General features: G+C 49.7%; 1 protein-coding gene across 1 annotated transcript; it reads left to right on the top strand.

Annotated features, from left to right (window-relative positions):
- The first annotated feature begins 9,024 nt into the window (after positions 1-9,024).
- On the top strand, positions 9,025-16,048 carry KCNK16 (potassium two pore domain channel subfamily K member 16). Its single transcript, XM_039856338.1, has 5 exons — positions 9,025-9,380; positions 13,075-13,189; positions 14,252-14,418; positions 15,268-15,433; positions 15,742-16,048. Exons 1-5 carry the CDS (start codon positions 9,168-9,170, stop codon positions 15,963-15,965), a joined length of 885 nt encoding a protein of 294 aa, XP_039712272.1. The 5' UTR covers positions 9,025-9,167; the 3' UTR covers positions 15,966-16,048.
- The last annotated feature ends 492 nt before the right edge of the window (positions 16,049-16,540 follow it).

Consider the following 16,540-nt stretch of genomic DNA (forward strand, 5'->3'; position numbering starts at 1 on the left):
GAGAGAGAGAGAGAGAGAGAGCACGAACACTCTCTGGAGATCTGCAGAGGGTACTTTTGAGTCTTCGGCTAACTGCTGATAAGCACATACATGTGAGAAAATCACCCAAGGCTGGGAAAAGAACCACCAGAAGGAAGCAAGTAGATAACACAGGGCTGAGAATCATGTTCCCAACAAACAAAGCAGAGAAACCTCTTCACAAAAGAGTCATTGAATAGAAAATACAGAAGGGCATTGCCTCAGAAGTGGGTCTAGATTAGCCCTAGATGAAAAGCTACTATGGTCCTGCCTAACAAAGCCTAGAAAGCAAGCCTCAAAAGATTCACACTGTTTCCAGTAAGTTTCTAAGTAACTGCACTGAGTCTCAGAACAAAGCTCAGAAATACTTAAAAGACTACAAAAAAAATTCAGCACCTGACAATGTAGAATTCACAATGTCTGACATCCAATTTAAAAAAAAAAAAAAATTACCAGACATTCAAAGAAGTAGGAAATATGGCCTATAATGAGGAGAAAACCCAATTGGCAGAAACAGAAATAGGCCCAGGAACGACACAGATGATAAAGTAGACAGGGACATATTTTTTAAATGCAGTTGTGATCCCTAAACTGTTAACGTGACTCATTCATCTGATCATTCTTTGAACAAGGATGCAGTAACCAAGACAGAGAAGGTGCCAGCCATCTTGGAATTTATATTCTAATTAAGGAGAAGGAAAATAAACAAGAATCTAAGCTAAGAAGGAGTTGGGGGTGGGATAGGATGGGCCTGGCCTTATGAAAGTACATAAGGGTGTGAAAGCCAGGCAGGTATGGAGAGGAAGGCAGAAGAGAAAGGCTTAGGACCAGAATGGTGGGTTAGGGGTTCAGTGATGTGAGGAGGCCTGAGGCTGAATGGTTGAATAAGAACACAGCATAGCGAACAAAGGATTCGTGGGGAATTTGAATTACCTAGGAATGTGGGGGAAGAGAGTATTCCATGATGTGTGTCCAGGGGCTGCCAGGGCTTTAAGGCAGAGGAGATGTGGAAAGTTTGGCTGTGAATGTTGGGAGTTGAAAATGTATGATGTGTATAATATATAACATTTAAACTGTGGGAGGAGGAAATAACATTTTCTTTGATACAAGCTCTGTCTCCTGTGTGATAAATGGCCTCTGGACATGACCCTAGATGCTTCTTTCATGGCAAGGAAGGCAGCCACCCTCTTTAGGGTTAACTCCTTTATTTGGGGTTTCCATGGCCAAGTGCCAGCCAGCACAGCTGAGCCAATTTTATGCACACAGCGGGGCCGGCAGAAAGCTAGTTATGCCTCCACCCTCTCAATTCACTCAACTCCTTGTCTCAAGAAGGCATCCCCTCCCCAGACCAGCCCCATTTCCCCTCTGGTCCCAGGTGTGAGATACTATTGTCATCTTCTCTTCTCTGAAATATCTTTTGGGTTTGCCTTTTCTATCACTGTCCTTAGAGCCAGGCAAGGAGATCTCCTCAACCATACCACAGAGGGCACTGCACTTTTAAGTGCCTTCCTAGAAAGCTTCTTAGTCACCCTCTGGTACTGGGACCCGCCATGGCCAGCATTGTCATCCATGCGGGTCATCCTTAGCCCAGATAAGGGCCCATGTGGACCTTTGTTCCACTTACTCCCTTCAGGCTGTTCTTCAACTCAGGGGTTGACCAATGCCCCCGAAGTGCTCCAGGATTTGTGTCTATGGAGTTGTCCCGAGGCTTTAGGTCAGTCCCTTGTTCCAGGAGAATAGCCTAGTGAGCAGGTCATTCTTACCGACTGGTGCAGTATTCTTTTCATGGCATTGCTCAAGATTGTGTCACCAGACTGGTGCTGATGTGCTGATTTGAGTGACTCTCATAGTCAGACGTAGGACAAAGAATCTTTACATGCACTGATTAGAAAACAAATCCATAAGTATCTCTTCTCTATTATATTCTAAATCTTCACCAATAAATCACTATATTTCATGTGGGCTCATGAATTTGGTACGTTTTTTAAACAAATTGCTTATGTAGACAGGGGACCACAAAAAATATTTGCCAGGACCCTACACACCCAGGAGCAGCCCTGGCCTCTTCTCTACTCTCAGTTCCTCAGCTCACTATCACTCTCAGGCCCTGGGGAGGCTCTGCTCCTCCCTGGGGCCAAGACAAAGTCTGTCTTGGTCAATACTCCTGATCTATATCCTGGTCCCTGTCCTCCCAAGCTTATTGCTGTTTTATCTCCAATGCCTCTTGTATCTTTGGGTGTTTTCTACAGAATGCAGAGGTAAGGGGACAAAGGGGGCTTCTCAATATGGAGTGTCCTGTGGATCCCCGAACAATCCCATTGCTTTTCTCAAATGTAGTGGCCATCAAGAGAGAGGGGCATGGTCTTCCCACTCCTGTTGTTCTCCCAAGGACATTTGCCTGATGTGTTAGGACAACCTGGCCAGTTTCTTCATTACGTTCCACAGATGAGCTATTTCCTTGCAGGAGTTACCAAGAGTTACAATGACTCAGAAAAAGGGGTAGAGAACTAAGTCATGACAGATGCTGGCAGTGACCTGCCCATGTCCTCCAGCCCACCTGAAGGTCACATGCAACTTTCATGAACTGTCCCCACCTACACCAATCTTCCTATCTCAAGCATCCGTATGTCTCTACCTAAAGGTTCTCTTTGACTACAGAAGCACTCTCAGCCCCTGTGAAGGGCATGCCAGCAGTGTAGGAGCTAACCTTCCCTAGAGCAGTCCTCAACTAATGAGGGACAGGAGTTGGTAGATAAACACCCCAGCTTCCTTATGACCCTATGGGACAACTCTGAAGTGTGCCCTACACAGTCTCCCAGAGGTCCCCAGTGGGGTCAAGCCCCAGGTGCCCACAACAGTCACCTGCTCAATAACACATCCTGTATAGGCTGCCTTCCTTCTCCTGTCTCTCTTCCCCACTCTTGGGATCTCTTCCTGGGATCACTTTCCAGATGAACTACTCTCATCCAAACTTTGCCTCAGGGTCTGCTTCAATTCCAACTTAAGGCAAAGGCATCTATCTCAGAATCATGGCAAGAGGTGGCGGGGGCGGTGCTCTTGCAATCAAGATGACTGAGCTGGTAAAAATGGGAGTCTCCCTAACTTCAATCAGAGCCCCTCTCTTAACTGCGCTACTTACTGGGGCTTGGGGAAAGATCTCATTTGAGAAAGGAATCCTGCTGCTCCAAAAACAATGGAAATTTCAGAACAAGGTCAATAACAGGTTGGTTGGTTGGTTGGTCATTTGGTTGGTTGGTTTTGAGCCTTTCCCTCATCTCACCCTTCAGCTTTCCCCATGCTCTCTGCTGGTCACACAGCTGAGCTGGACCTCCCCTGAGGTCATACTCTCTAGCTATGGGGGGTGGCCAGACCTACACAAATCTGCACCACCTCTGCCTCCATAAAGGATACTCTGCCACACCCTTCACTGTGGGGAGACCTCGGGAACCCAGACAACCGCATGCAGAACCTGTTGCTTCAGCCCGTGGTGCCTTCCATTAGGTGGGCTCGGTGAGGGTGGCAGGATCTGAAACCAGGGCTCCTCTCTGCTTGCTCTTTTCCCTGGGGCAGGTGGGCCTTTTCTTCTCTCCCCTTAGTTCCCATTTGACCAGTGCACTTTTTCATTCGTGCGGATATGCGCCTATCGAATGACTCCATAAGTGAATACCGATGTTGGATGTCAGGATGGGAGGCCTGTCCTTTTCCTTATCTCAGAGCCCATTCAGATGGAAAGAGGCCCGTGCCCAGCTGCTCTGTTTACTCTATATTCTCTGCCCATTATACATGAAATTGATCGTGGGGGGTGGGGAGGTGTTTTTCTTCTTTTTCCTCCAATCTCCTTATTAGTTCAGCCTCAGAAAGTCCCTTATCACTGCCGGATGTCAGGCCACACTCTGCCATCAGGCCTGGCCATATTAAACTCTCCATTAATTGATTGTGCCCTCCCCCACTTGGGAAACACAAATTGGCTTGGCCCATTAGCAGCAATAATTCCCTGAAAGGGATTGTAAATCATGACCTGTGTCCACGGGCCACTCACAGTGGAGCAATGCCCACGTGGGAGGTGTTGGGCTAGAACGCTGGAAGGGCAGGGGAGGCCCTTGCAGTCTGCAGGCTCTCTCCCAAACCTGACCACTTAAGGCCACAGCCAACCAGAAGGAGTAGCTAAGAGAGGCCTCAGCACACAGAATGTGTACGAATGAGAAAAGGGAGGGAGAGAGGGAAAGGGGGTTCAGTCTGTGGGGCAGAGTGCTTGGAGGACCTCTTGAGTTGACCCCCACACACACCAAGTCCCCCATTATGTTACTCTTTGGCTCTGTGGCCTTGGGTTTTTAGATGTCCCCCACCAAACTGAAAATGCTTCAGAGAAAGGTACTATCCTTAATCCAGTCAGGTCATGCCTTGCTGGTTTTACTGCGTCTGTGAAAATCTGAGTGTGTGGGGAGAGGAAGGGTGAAACCAGAGAGAGCAGAGAGGAAGGAGCACCAGGGGAGAAAAGGAGCAGCCAGGAAAGGTGGGAGGAGGCCACGGGCTGGCCAGCTTACCAGCACATAGTAGGTTCTCAATCGGAACAGTAGTCCCTTCCTTATCTGACAGGGATCCGTGCAAAGACCCCCAGTGGATGCCTGAAACTGTGGACAGTACCGAACCCTATATAAACCATGTTATTTCCTGTACATACATATCTTTCCACTTAAAGGAAGCACATTACAGCACCTCTTTGGCATATCCAAATTGCCAGCATCACTACTCTTGCACTTTGAGACCATTATTAAGTAAAAACAAGTGTTATTTGAACACCAGCACTGTGATACCATGAAAGTGGATCTGTTAACAGAGAGGGCAACAGAGTGACTAACTGGCGGGGAACGTTTGCAGTGTGGATACTCTGGGAAAAGGGAAGATTCACATCTTAGATTGGACAGAGCAAGATGGTAAGAGATTTCATTATGCAACTCAGAATGATGTACGATTTAAAACTTATGAATTGTTTCCTTCTGGACTTTTCCATTTAATGTTTTCAAATCACAGTTGACCATGGGTAACTAAAACCACAGAAAGTGAAACCACAAATAAGGAGGGGCTACTATAGCCCATAAATAAACAAATGCTTTGCTTATAGTGAACCTGGTACCACTTCCTGTCCAAGATCTGAGGAAGGGAGGGTTTCCATAACGGCGGATCTAGCCCTCCTTCCACCTCAACAGATCACAGACATCCCTCTGGCCCACTGCATTCACCCCTTTCTCCCATGCAGAAAATGCATTCCCTCGCCCTTCACTTCCTCTCACCTGAGAACAACCGCCATTACCTGTGGATGGTGTCCAGACCTGTCAAGGATACTCAGGCTACAGAAGTTGCTAAGACCTGCCTGAAATTCCCCCAAACATCAATGGACAAGCTTCCTAAATGGCACAAGAGAGAACTCTTCACATATTGAGCTTCCCCAGGGCAATAACACAGCATTTGATTATCACACGGCCTTGCAGATGCATCTATGACCCTTGCTTAAAACCAGGAATTAGTGGGTCTGTAATGATGAGACGGTCAGCAGTCTGTTGTCCTGTTTCTCAAAAATACAAGAAAAAATCAGTCAAGGGTAAGTTTTGGAGGGAGTTTTCTTCTCCCTCCAAAAGAAGCCCACAACCCAGCACAGTGCTGTTTGGGAAAGCACTGGGTGTGAGGAGGGCCTTGTAAAGGGCAGCTTTAGATCCCCAGGTGGCCGCAGGGAACTCAGAACCCACAGATTACAGGGACCGCAGCTGCCACCTCCACAGGGCCGCACCTGAACCACAGGATGGATGAGGTGCTGCAGAGAATCCCTCCGCCTGCCTTCAGTACTTGTTACAGCCTCGGGATAGTCCTAATGCGCAGCCTCCAGGGCACTGCCTGCACCTCCACTACCTGTATTTGTTGGCGTTCTGGTTTTGACCTTAGAGCAGAAGAACAACCCTGTGTCACTACCATTCTCTTGATCATTCATATACTTGAAAACAGCAAAAGTCTTCCCTCTTGTTTTTATTTTCTATAAAACACACCTCTCTCTCCTTCTCCCTCTCCCTTCCCACCTTCCCTCTCTTCTTTTCTCCCTCTATTCCTCCCTCCCTTGTTCTTTTCTATTGCTCCTCTCCCTCTCCTCTCCCTATCTCCTCTCCCTCTCCCTCTCCCTCCCTCTCCTCTCCCTCTCCCTCTCCCTCTCCCTCTCCCCTCTCCTATCCCTCCTCTCCCCTCCCTCTCATTACAGAACCATATTTGCTTATCCTGGATATGCCTGCCGCAGTGTCTGCCTCCCCATAGCTCCTTCTAAGTGACACCTGTATGCGTAGGTATCAGCCAGGTGGGGCCAATCAGCTGAGGTTGGGGAGTGACCCAAAGACAGGCCACCCTTGGGTGCTCTTGGACCCACTGCCTTCTTAGAGGATTTGAGCCAAGATATACTAAGAGAAAGAAGCAGAGGGCAATGGGAGCTGACACTGACCAGGTGCCAGGGTAAGATGTGGGGAGGGAGAACTCTGAGGCAGAGAGAGGAGGACAGAACAGCGGGAGAGTATCTCCAGATGCGATGAGGAGAGGGGGCTCCCCTGAGGAGAGTGGCAGGCATGTTAATGGTGGAGAGTTAGGAGTGAGGATGCAGGCTTGTTCCAGAATTCTGGCTGCTTCTGGCTTCCTACCACAGATTATCTCAATGACTCCAGATAACTGGAGAGTGTTCCTATTCCTTCCCAATCAAATAGGCCTTGACAATTAAAAAAAAAAAACAAAACCTCATGTAACCATTGAGAGGTAGCAAAATACCTAACAGTGGCTTAAACAAATAGAGTTTATGTTTCTAACATAAAAAGCGATCTAGAGATAGGTGCTTACAGGAATCAGCTGAGCATCTTTTGCATCACTCTTGACCTTTCCCTCAAGGACATGATTTGGCTCAGCAAGTGCAGTCAGTCATCCATGCATTCAGGGCAGACAGACGGGAGAAGGTGGGGCCTGTTGAGGCTGAAGCCTTGTCAGGAGAGAACCCTTTGTCCACCCCAACCTCCACAGTTGACTCATCTAATTGGCCAGAAATGGGTCACATGGACACCCCAGCTGCAAGGGAGCTTAGAAAGTGGTTGTAGGGACACTGTCAATCCTCTGATCCCCTCCCATTTCTGAGCCCCTTTTCCCCCGCTCTAATGTGTTTTTGTTTCCTGGCCTGCACCTGGGGCTCTTCAGTGGACTGTCTGTGGGCTACCGGAGCCATTTTGCCTGCAGGTGCACAGAGCCAGAGATGCCTGAATGGCTGCCTGGTATGGGAATATGAGAGCCCAGCTCCCTTGCTTCCACTTGGGACTAACTGAGTGTGTTTGACTGTCCAGGGCTCCCCAGGAACCAGGTGGAGGTGGGGACTCTGGTGTCTTTTTGAGACCCACTTAACCCACTCCCTTATCAGTCCTGACTTATCCCACTGCTCATATACAAACCCCACTCTCAGGGCTGCTCCTGGAGCACCCAGCCTAAGACAGCAGGGGCAGGATTATTATGATGGCTGAGATCAGTCATGCTCTGTTGCCTGACATGAACAAAAGTAGGGTTCTGTTAACCAGGAAGGAAGAAAAAGGTATTGGGCAGGCAACTCATGGCATCGCTGCCACAGATCGTTACAGAAAACATTAAAAAACACAGAGAACTTGGAACCTTCACACACTGCTGGTGGAAATGTAAAATGGTGCAGCCACTTTGGAAAACAGTCTGGCAGTTCCTCAAAAAGTTAAACATAGAGTTACCATATGACCCAGCAATTCCATGCCTAGGTATATATTCCAAAAAATTGGAAGTGTGTGTTTGCACAAAAATTTGTACATGAATATTCATAGCAACACTATTCATTATAGTCAAAAAGTAGAAACAACCCAAATATCTATCAGCTAATAAATGGATAAATAAAATGTTCATATATCCATACAACTATCACTCAATCATAAAGATGAATGAAGTACTGACACGTGCTACAATATGGATGGACCTTTTAGGTTTTTAAACCTAACTATGCCAACTGAAGAAGCCAGACACAAAAGGCTGTATATCATATGATTGCATTTGTATGAAATGTCCAGAATTGGCAAGTCCACAGAGATAGGGAGCAGATTAACGGTGGCCAGAGGCTGAGGGGGGCAGGCTGTGGGGAGGAGGGCCAATAACTAAAGGGTGTAAGTTTTCTCTTCAATGTGATGAAAATGCTCTAAAATTGATTGTGGGGATGGTTGCACTACCCTAAGAATATGCTAAAAACCATTCAATTATATCCTTTAAATATGTGAATGGTATGGTATGTGAATCATATCTCAAAAAAACTGTCACAAATACATACACACATAAGGAAAGAAGGGAGAGGAAAACACACTTGATTCTACCCACCCAGAGTGAGCCTAGGTATACTTTCAGCCTATTTTTTATTCACAGATACACCTCATCAACGTAGCATCCTCTGAAGGGAATCAGGTAAGGATTTCAAGCAAGGAAAATTATCAGTGAATGCTATGAAGCAAACACATCCAATTTGTTAGGAGCACCCCCCGATACTGTTCCTGATGGAGACTGCCATTCGTCTATTTGCTTTGCCCTGATTTGTCACCCAGTTTACTCATCCTCAGGTTCCCCCAATAGGCAAGTCAATTCTACTGCCCTATTTTGTATCCAAGGCAACTGAGTACAAAGTTTATTCACACTCATTCTGATTTCTTCCCAACTCCTAAGCTTGGGGGCTTGAAGCCATCATGAGTGAGAAGCTCGGGGCTGCAGAGGGGGCCCATTCAAGCCTTGATAGAGTGAGAGGGAGTATCAGATTTGACCCAGAAACACCTGACTCGGAGGCAGAAGGTGAAACACGATGACCTCAGGAGGACCCAGTAGGTCTATTTGAGGGGTCCATGCCACTTACTTGCTGCTTTCCAAGAGGGAAAAAAAAGGCCAGGTCAGGGGTAGCAGGCCTGTTTGCACTCACAGCACTTAGTGCAGCCAAGCCGAGCTGCACTGTTCAAACAGACTCCCAGCCTGCAGACACCTGTGCTGAGGAGGGCGAGGTAGGCAGGAGGCTGGGCACAGGTCCCGGGTTCTTCCCACTTCTCCTCCCAAAGCCATCCCCACGGCCCTAGAAGAGTCTTAGCCACACCATGCCCCATGCTGGGCTCTGCAGCTGCTGGAGTGGCCAGGTGCTGCCCCTGCTACTGGCCTATGTCTGCTACCTGCTGCTCGGCGCCACTGTCTTCCAGCTGCTGGAGAAGCAGGCAGAGTCTGAGTCTAGGGACCAGTTTCAGTTTGAGAAGCTGCGCTTCCTGGAGAACTACACCTGCCTGGACCAGTGGGCCCTGGAGCAGTTTGTGCAGGTGAAGGGGAAACACTGGTGTGGGATGGTGGGCAGAATGGGGGTTCTCAGGGCAGGTCCAGAGCCACCACCCAGGACTGATGCCCTATTTGGAAGTACAGAGTATGGGAACAGAGCCAGATGATACCTAGATCCAGGTCTAAAACAAGATCACTGTGACTTTGGGCAAGTCATTTAACCTCTCTGTTCCCAAATTTCCTAATCTAGAAGGTAAGGAGAATAATTATATCTGTGCTACAGACATTCAACAGCAGATTAAAAGCACTTTCTAAGCTGCCACTTACTGCATAAACGTGAGCCAAGAGTCAGTGTTATCAACGCTGTGCAAATTTCCTTCTCCCACACTTGTGCACTTCCCCTACCCCAACTCCAGGGCCGCTGTTCCTTCTGCCCTCTCCCCAGCTCACGTCCCTGTGCTGACCACACTCAAGAGCTGTAGATGAGAGACACCGGCAAAGGTCAGGAGCAGCCGTCATGCTGGCCCTCCCCAGCCCGGTTCCACCTGGAGCTGGGCTAGGCAAGTAGTGGCCAAGGCGACTGAGCTCCACTAGCACTGTGCCCAGGGGGGACTCTCTCTGGTGGCAGAGCAGGTCACACCCTGCCTGGGCCCCTTCTACTTCCCTGTACAAACTCTGGGGCCCAGCACCCTATCTCCAAGAAATGAAGCAAAACCCGGGTGTTGTGGGGGAAGGCGAATGCATTCAAGACTAGGGAACAGAGCGAATGACAACCCCACCACAAAGGAACGAGCCAAGTGCAGGGTTATCAGAGTGATAATTGGTTATGAAATGCCTTAAACAGTGGGGAGTGGAGTCACCATGATGGGTTTAGACCAGTCATGATTCATCACCCAGGGCCTAGTGTTTTAGATGTGTGTTCTCATAATCACCTATATTATCACTATCTCCAGTTTGTAGCTGGGAACTGAGGCTCAGGGAGGTGGAATATGTTAGCCAAAGCTACACAGCTAGTGGTAGAGACAGAACTTGAACCCAGGCTAGCTGCTCTTCACCACACAAATTAGCAAACATCCTGGGAGCAGGATGCAGCCTAGAGCAGTGTTGTGTCCAGAATAACCAGACCCAACTTGAGTGCTCTTAACCAGGAGACAGTTTATTAGCCGGCGGCTGTCCTTGCAAAGGAGCAGCCTCGAAATGCCAAGATACAAGGTTTTTAAGCCCCAAATCCTATTCCTCATTCTGTCTTAAACACAAAGGTCCATCTTTCTCCTATTCACTACCTGTCAACCCACTGGTCAGGTGTGCAAGTGGGAAGTACAGAAGCAGAAAGCTTGTGTTAGAATGTTATGTTCCTATGGGTGATTGCCTATGTTCCCATGGACAATAGCCAGTGTTCCCATGGGCGATGGCCAAACAGTAATTTTCAGCTTATATACAATTGATTATTTTTCATGCCACGCAAACAAGCAGGGTTACACAGGCTAAAATTGGCAGTTAGCGTATGAGCTCATTGTTACAAGTTTCATGATTAACAGAATGTGGTTAGGGGTTCCAGAAACTAGGCCTAAGTTATAGACTTCCTTTGTCCAGTTTCAGGTTTTAATTATTCTTTAACCCTTTCATATTTCAGCGGGCTATTACAAGCAGTAGTTCTCAAAGTGCGACCCCTGGACCAGCTGTCCCAGCATCACCTGCGAGCTCATTAGAAATGCCAGTGATCATGCCCCACCCCAAACCCAAGAATCAGGAACTCGGTGTGGGCCCAGCAGTCTGTGTGTTAACAAGCCCTCCAAGTGATGCTGGCACCTGCCCAGGATGGAGAACAGCTGGAAGAGTGGTCAGAGAGAACTTTCTGGAGCTGTGAGAGACCTTCCCAGGCTCTTTCTTCTAGGAAATGAGGCCTCCAGCCTCAGGCAGTACAGGGCTGGGGCCGTAGCACCCATATCAGAGCTGAGAAGGGTTCAGGAGCCTCTCAAGACCCTGAGGTGGGGGGTAAGGCAGAGGTCCTAGAGGCCCTGGAACCTCCTCCTCTCTCAGCCCTGGGTTCCGGGTGAAACCCAGGAGCCAGAGGGTGTGGGAAGGATTGGTAGCTGGGATCTAACTAGCTCTGCAAACTGAGTGGGGATGCAGCAGCCTTGACTGCAGCCTCAAGGGAGGTGCCACTGATTAACAGCACCCCCTCAGCCTCTCCAGGGGAGCCAGGACATCGTTCAAGGCCTCAGCCTCCTTGGGAGGTACACTCACTTGCCAGAGGATGTTCAACTGAAAGGCGGAAGAATTCTGAGATAAGATTCAAAAATATACATTACTGTTCAAATCGCAAGGGGAAAAAGCTATAAACAGCACCACGAGCAGTATTAAAGGCTGACTCCATCAGGAAACAAGTCTGGCCCAGGTTCGCAAGGCTAACATCTGACCTACTCCACCATGCATGGATTCTTAGAGAAGGATGGAAGGTCCTTATGTGGTGCTTCACACTCAGTATCCCCACTGACATCATGGCCCCTCCTCAGTGGGATAGAGAACATCAGAGTGGTCTTGGGGGACAGCATGGGTCCAGGGCAAGTGCTGTTCTGATGGGTGAGGGTCTCCAGGGAGCAAGTGTGTTCCAGAATGTTCCATCCTGGTCTCTCTGGGTGTGTGGGAAAGAGAAGGAGGCCAAAATCCACATGTGAAGAGGCCAGATCTGCCAAAGTGAGAAGAAGCAGACATCCCGTGTCAGGACACCTGACCAGCCTGGCACACTGGGGCCACCCCGGCCAGAGCTCACTCACCCATTCATCAGGAAAACAGTTCCCACAGGAACTAGAGGCCAGAGCTGCCTCCTCCCCACCTTCCTCCTGCCTTTGGAGCTCTACCAGGTGGCAAGGCTGTGCTGTTACCCTGGAACAATTCACAGCTACAGGGGAGAGATTTGGGGAGCAGACGAGGGAGCCCTGCCCATCTCCAAGAGGGCTGGGCCCAGAAACAGAGGGGCTTAGGCTTGAGCCTGCAGGGAGGGGTTCAGGTTCTATAAGCACACACTCAACATACACACAAAGCACACACACCGCAACACACAGCACCCATGCACACATCACATGCTTACAACATATCAGATACACCATCACCACTATGCACACACACACACACACACACATACACATACACGCAGTGCGTGTATGCTTTTTGCCCTGGCCTCTGATAGAATTTCGCCTGTAGGCCTGGGCTGGGACTCACTAGGGGGCAGCAAAGAGCAAGGCTGCCTGATCACCCGGACGCTCAGAGGACACAGGGTTCTGTCCTTCCACCATTAACCCAATGGGAGAGCAGCCCCATGGCTTCCCAATGGTCCCTGAACCTCATTTTCCCAAGCAAACTCTTCCAGGAACATCCAACCTGAAAATCTTCCCATTGTCCTAACAACTCATTTGCAGCTCACCCCCTTGGCCATAGCAGTGTCTCCCACCTGGACCACTCCTTAAGCATCTTCTGCCTCCTTTAGGTCCATTCCTTTCCACCAGCCAAAGCTTAGAGCCCACACTTCAGTCAGCCCTGGATAGTGGACCAGGCAGTGGGTTTGAAATCCAGTGACCTTGGGCAAATCACGTAGCCACTCGGAGCCTAGTGTCCTTTTCCACGAGATGGAAATGAGACTATCTAAGAATATCATTAAGTGAGATAACAAAAAAGCATCTTGTTTGGAGCTTATCCAACAGCTGGTGCCATCAAGTCCTTCTTCCTCCCACCCCACAGGTCATCCTGGAAGCTTGGATGAAGGGCGTAAACCCCAAAGGCAACTCCACCAACCCCAGCAACTGGAACTTCGGCAGCAGTTTCTTCTTTGCGGGCACAGTCGTCACCACCATAGGTAAAGGGCTGGTGAAGAAAGGGCTTCCCCACAGCCATCTTGGTTTGGGTTCTTCAACGGCAGGTGCCGAGACAAGGATATGGTTTATCTAGGAGACAATTCCAGGAAGTACAAGTAGAGACATGAGAAAGTGAAACAGAAAAAGGAAAAAAAGGCAACAAAGTGTGCATCAAGCAGCAGGTTACTGGGTAGGGTGACTGGGCTCAGTCCTGCTGGGAACCCTCTGAGAGGCTTCCTTAGAACCCATCCTTAGAACAGGCCCCTCAAGGGACAAGAAAGCAGGGGTGTTTTTCTACCAACTCCTTCCCTGGCTGGTTACAAGCTAACCCTGGAGGTATTAACTCTCCAGTATTTTGGACCTGCCCACAGACGAAGGGCATTCCCGCGGCCAGAGAAAACCTCTCAGGTAGAGAGTGATACAGGGACTTGGGGTGGGAAGTCATCTGTGTATACAGGAACTGTCCACAAAGCTTCATGTGATACCCCGGGTGTTCCAAGGGACACTGACAATGTCTGCTGTGCCTCTTAGCCTGAAAACATACTCTACCTCCCACAAGGAAACCACCAGACCCCTACTAACCCCAGTCTCCTCCATTCGACCAATTAAGTCCAATTAAGTCCAACATCTTCCTTGAGCTCAGGTGACATGCAAGGCAGAGGATGAAGTCAGGGTAGGGGAATACGTACAAACTTAGATCGGACCCAAACTTGGCCCTCAAGGAGCATCTGATCCAATCAATGATAAACACATCAAAAACAATAGTATGAGGCAAAGTAAATAATTAGGTAGGAACGACACAGAGCACTATGGGGAACCACATCTAGAAAAGAGGAAGAGGGCTGCACTCAAGAGCGCCTCCTAGAGGCAGCGTCATTTGAGATGAGCCTTTAAAAAGACAGCAGGATTCTTGTACATAGAGATCATTCTAGCAGAGAATGAGAAGAGTGTTCATGAGAACAGGGGAGCTTCCCCTCCTCCCCACAGAGGTGGTGGAAGAACAGTCTGTGGAGAAGGGAGTTCTGAACCTTCTCTTCCCACATTTGCACATTCCTCCTCTGCAGGATATGGGAACCGGGCACCCAGGACCGAGGCAGGCCAGGTCTTCTGTGTCTTCTATGCCCTGGTGGGCATCCCACTCAACGTGGTCTTCCTCAACCGCCTGGGCACATGGCTGCGTGGCCACCTGACCACCCTTGAGAGGTGGGAAGACCAGCCCAGGCGCTCCCAGGTAGGGACCCTCCTCCCACAGCCCTGCCATGACAGAACCTATTGCAGGTTGAGTCCTCCAGAAGCTGACACTGCGACAGAGTTTGGCAAGAAGATACTAGGTAGGCAACTGTGGAAGAAAAGGATTAGGCAGAGGGAGAAGTTGAATTGTGATGAAGGCTGGACAAAGACTTGGCCAGCCCTTCGAGGAGGTCTGCAGCATGTGCAAACCATTGGATTTGTCCCACGGTGAGCTGAAATGACCAGGACTTTATACACCTGCCACAATCAGGCACTAGAGTGGCCTTCCTGGGAAGGGCGTGCCCTGGGCCAGGTAGGCAGTAGCTGCTGTACATCCTGAAGGAGCAGACAGCTAGAAGCCACCTGCTGACAGCTGGTCAACACAGCGCATCCCAGTGGTCATCACAGAACTCCAACATCCTTTCCTGTGTTTGAAAACAAACTCCAGGCCACCCAGCATGCTCCCAGTGCCCAGCCCATTGGCTAGTCCCTTAAAAAGCCAGGCACGCCAGAAGGACAAGGGTGCAGAGGAATCTGAGACAGCTTGGTGATAGTCTGCTGTCTCAGATCTGAGTCCCTGGGGGACCTGTACAAGTGGATTCCCCCAGTCCAAAGGAATCTCCAAATTCTGACTTGACCCACTAATGCAATCCCTCTGACATAACCTCTCCCTGACTTGGGCAAGATGCCACACACACGGAGATCCAAGCCCCACTACAAAGGTCTGCAGGTCAGAAAAGGGACCTAGCTATGACCCAACCCAACTCTCAAATTTGTCCCAGATCCTGCCCCCATACAATCCTAAGGCCTTCCTATTGGACTCAGAGACAGACTCCCTCCCTCCCTCCAGCTACTTCAGATCCTGGGCCTGTCTCTGTTCCTGACCTTGGGGACGCTGGTCATTCTCGTCTTCCCGCCCATGGTCTTCAGCCACGTGGAGGGCTGGAGCTTCAGTGAGGGTTTCTACTTTGCCTTCATCACTCTCAGCACCATCGGCTTCGGGGACTATGTCATTGGTGAGAACTAGGCAGTCACATATCTCAGGGTGGGGGACACCAGAATTGGAGGATGGGGAGATGTCGGTGGGGTATAATTATTGGGCATCAGATAGCCCTTATTTTTTTTTTGGAGATGACGAATGATTTCTGAGGCTGTGTGGATTCTCACATCCTTGAAAGCTGCTAGTCTGGAACCTTTCACCCTTATCCCAGGGACCGCCATTGCTGATCCTTGTTATGAGGAGGCTGGAGGAGCCCCTATGGAACCTGGGGTATGGCTGTATCCTCAGACCCCTGGCATTCATCACGCCCCCCTTCCCTGCCAGGCACAGACCCCAGCAAGCATTACATCTTGGTGTACCGGAGCCTGGCAGCCATCTGGATCCTCCTGGGCCTGGCATGGCTGGCGCTGATCCTCCCATTAGGGCCCCTTCTTCTGCAGAGATGCTCCCAGCTCTGGCTGCTCAGCAGAGGCCTTGGCCTCAAGGTAAGGGGAGCCCCAGAGACCAATCGACTCCCCAGACCTCAGAAGATCCCCATCTCTGCATGAGGCCCCCCAGTGGCCCCCGGAGCTTCCCAGCTTCCTCATCCCAGCCCACATGCCTCTAGATTTCCCGCCTGCTCTTCTCCCAATCTACTCATTTCCCAGCCACGGCTGGTCTCAAGAGCGCTCTGGAGAGAGAAAAGAGGCAGGAGTATCCAAGAAAGGAGACATAGAGACAGAATTGGAGACGGATGCATGTGGAGTGAGATGTGCACCGTTGTCCCAGAGCCCCTACCCTTTTCCCCAACAAAAGTAACCAGACATGGATCACTGTGACCGAATCCCATTGCCCTCCCTACAACCCCTCTCCCAGGAAACCTCATATATGACAGCCAAACAAAGAGTGACTTTACTTTTGCCTCACTGGACACGTGCACAATGTGCAATGGTCTGGCCCCCGCTATGTGTCAGACACTATGCCAGGCTCTGGGACTACAACAAGGAAAGTTCCTGCCTTCCATGTGCATCTAGCCAAGTAGAAAGGCCCCAACCTGGTGCCCAAAACGCTGTGACGAGAGCAGACCAGGGTATGATAAGAGTCCCATGGCTGACAAGGAGGGTCAAGGAGAGGGACAGAGACT

This window comes from Pteropus medius, unplaced genomic scaffold (assembly GCF_902729225.1).
Source record: "Pteropus medius unplaced genomic scaffold, Ma_sr-lr_union100, whole genome shotgun sequence".
In the NCBI taxonomy this organism is placed as follows: domain Eukaryota; kingdom Metazoa; phylum Chordata; class Mammalia; order Chiroptera; family Pteropodidae; genus Pteropus; species Pteropus medius.

Excerpts from the sequence above, each read along its gene's own strand:
- KCNK16 (XM_039856338.1), top strand. The coding sequence starts at position 9,168 with ATGCCCCATGCTGGGCTCTGCAGCTGCTGGAGTGGCCAGGTGCTGCCC. Across the intron at positions 13,190-14,251 it reads CACAGTCGTCACCACCATAG|GATATGGGAACCGGGCACCC; the intron begins GTAAAGGGCTGG and ends CCTCCTCTGCAG. Across the intron at positions 14,419-15,267 it reads ACCAGCCCAGGCGCTCCCAG|CTACTTCAGATCCTGGGCCT; the intron begins GTAGGGACCCTC and ends CCCTCCCTCCAG.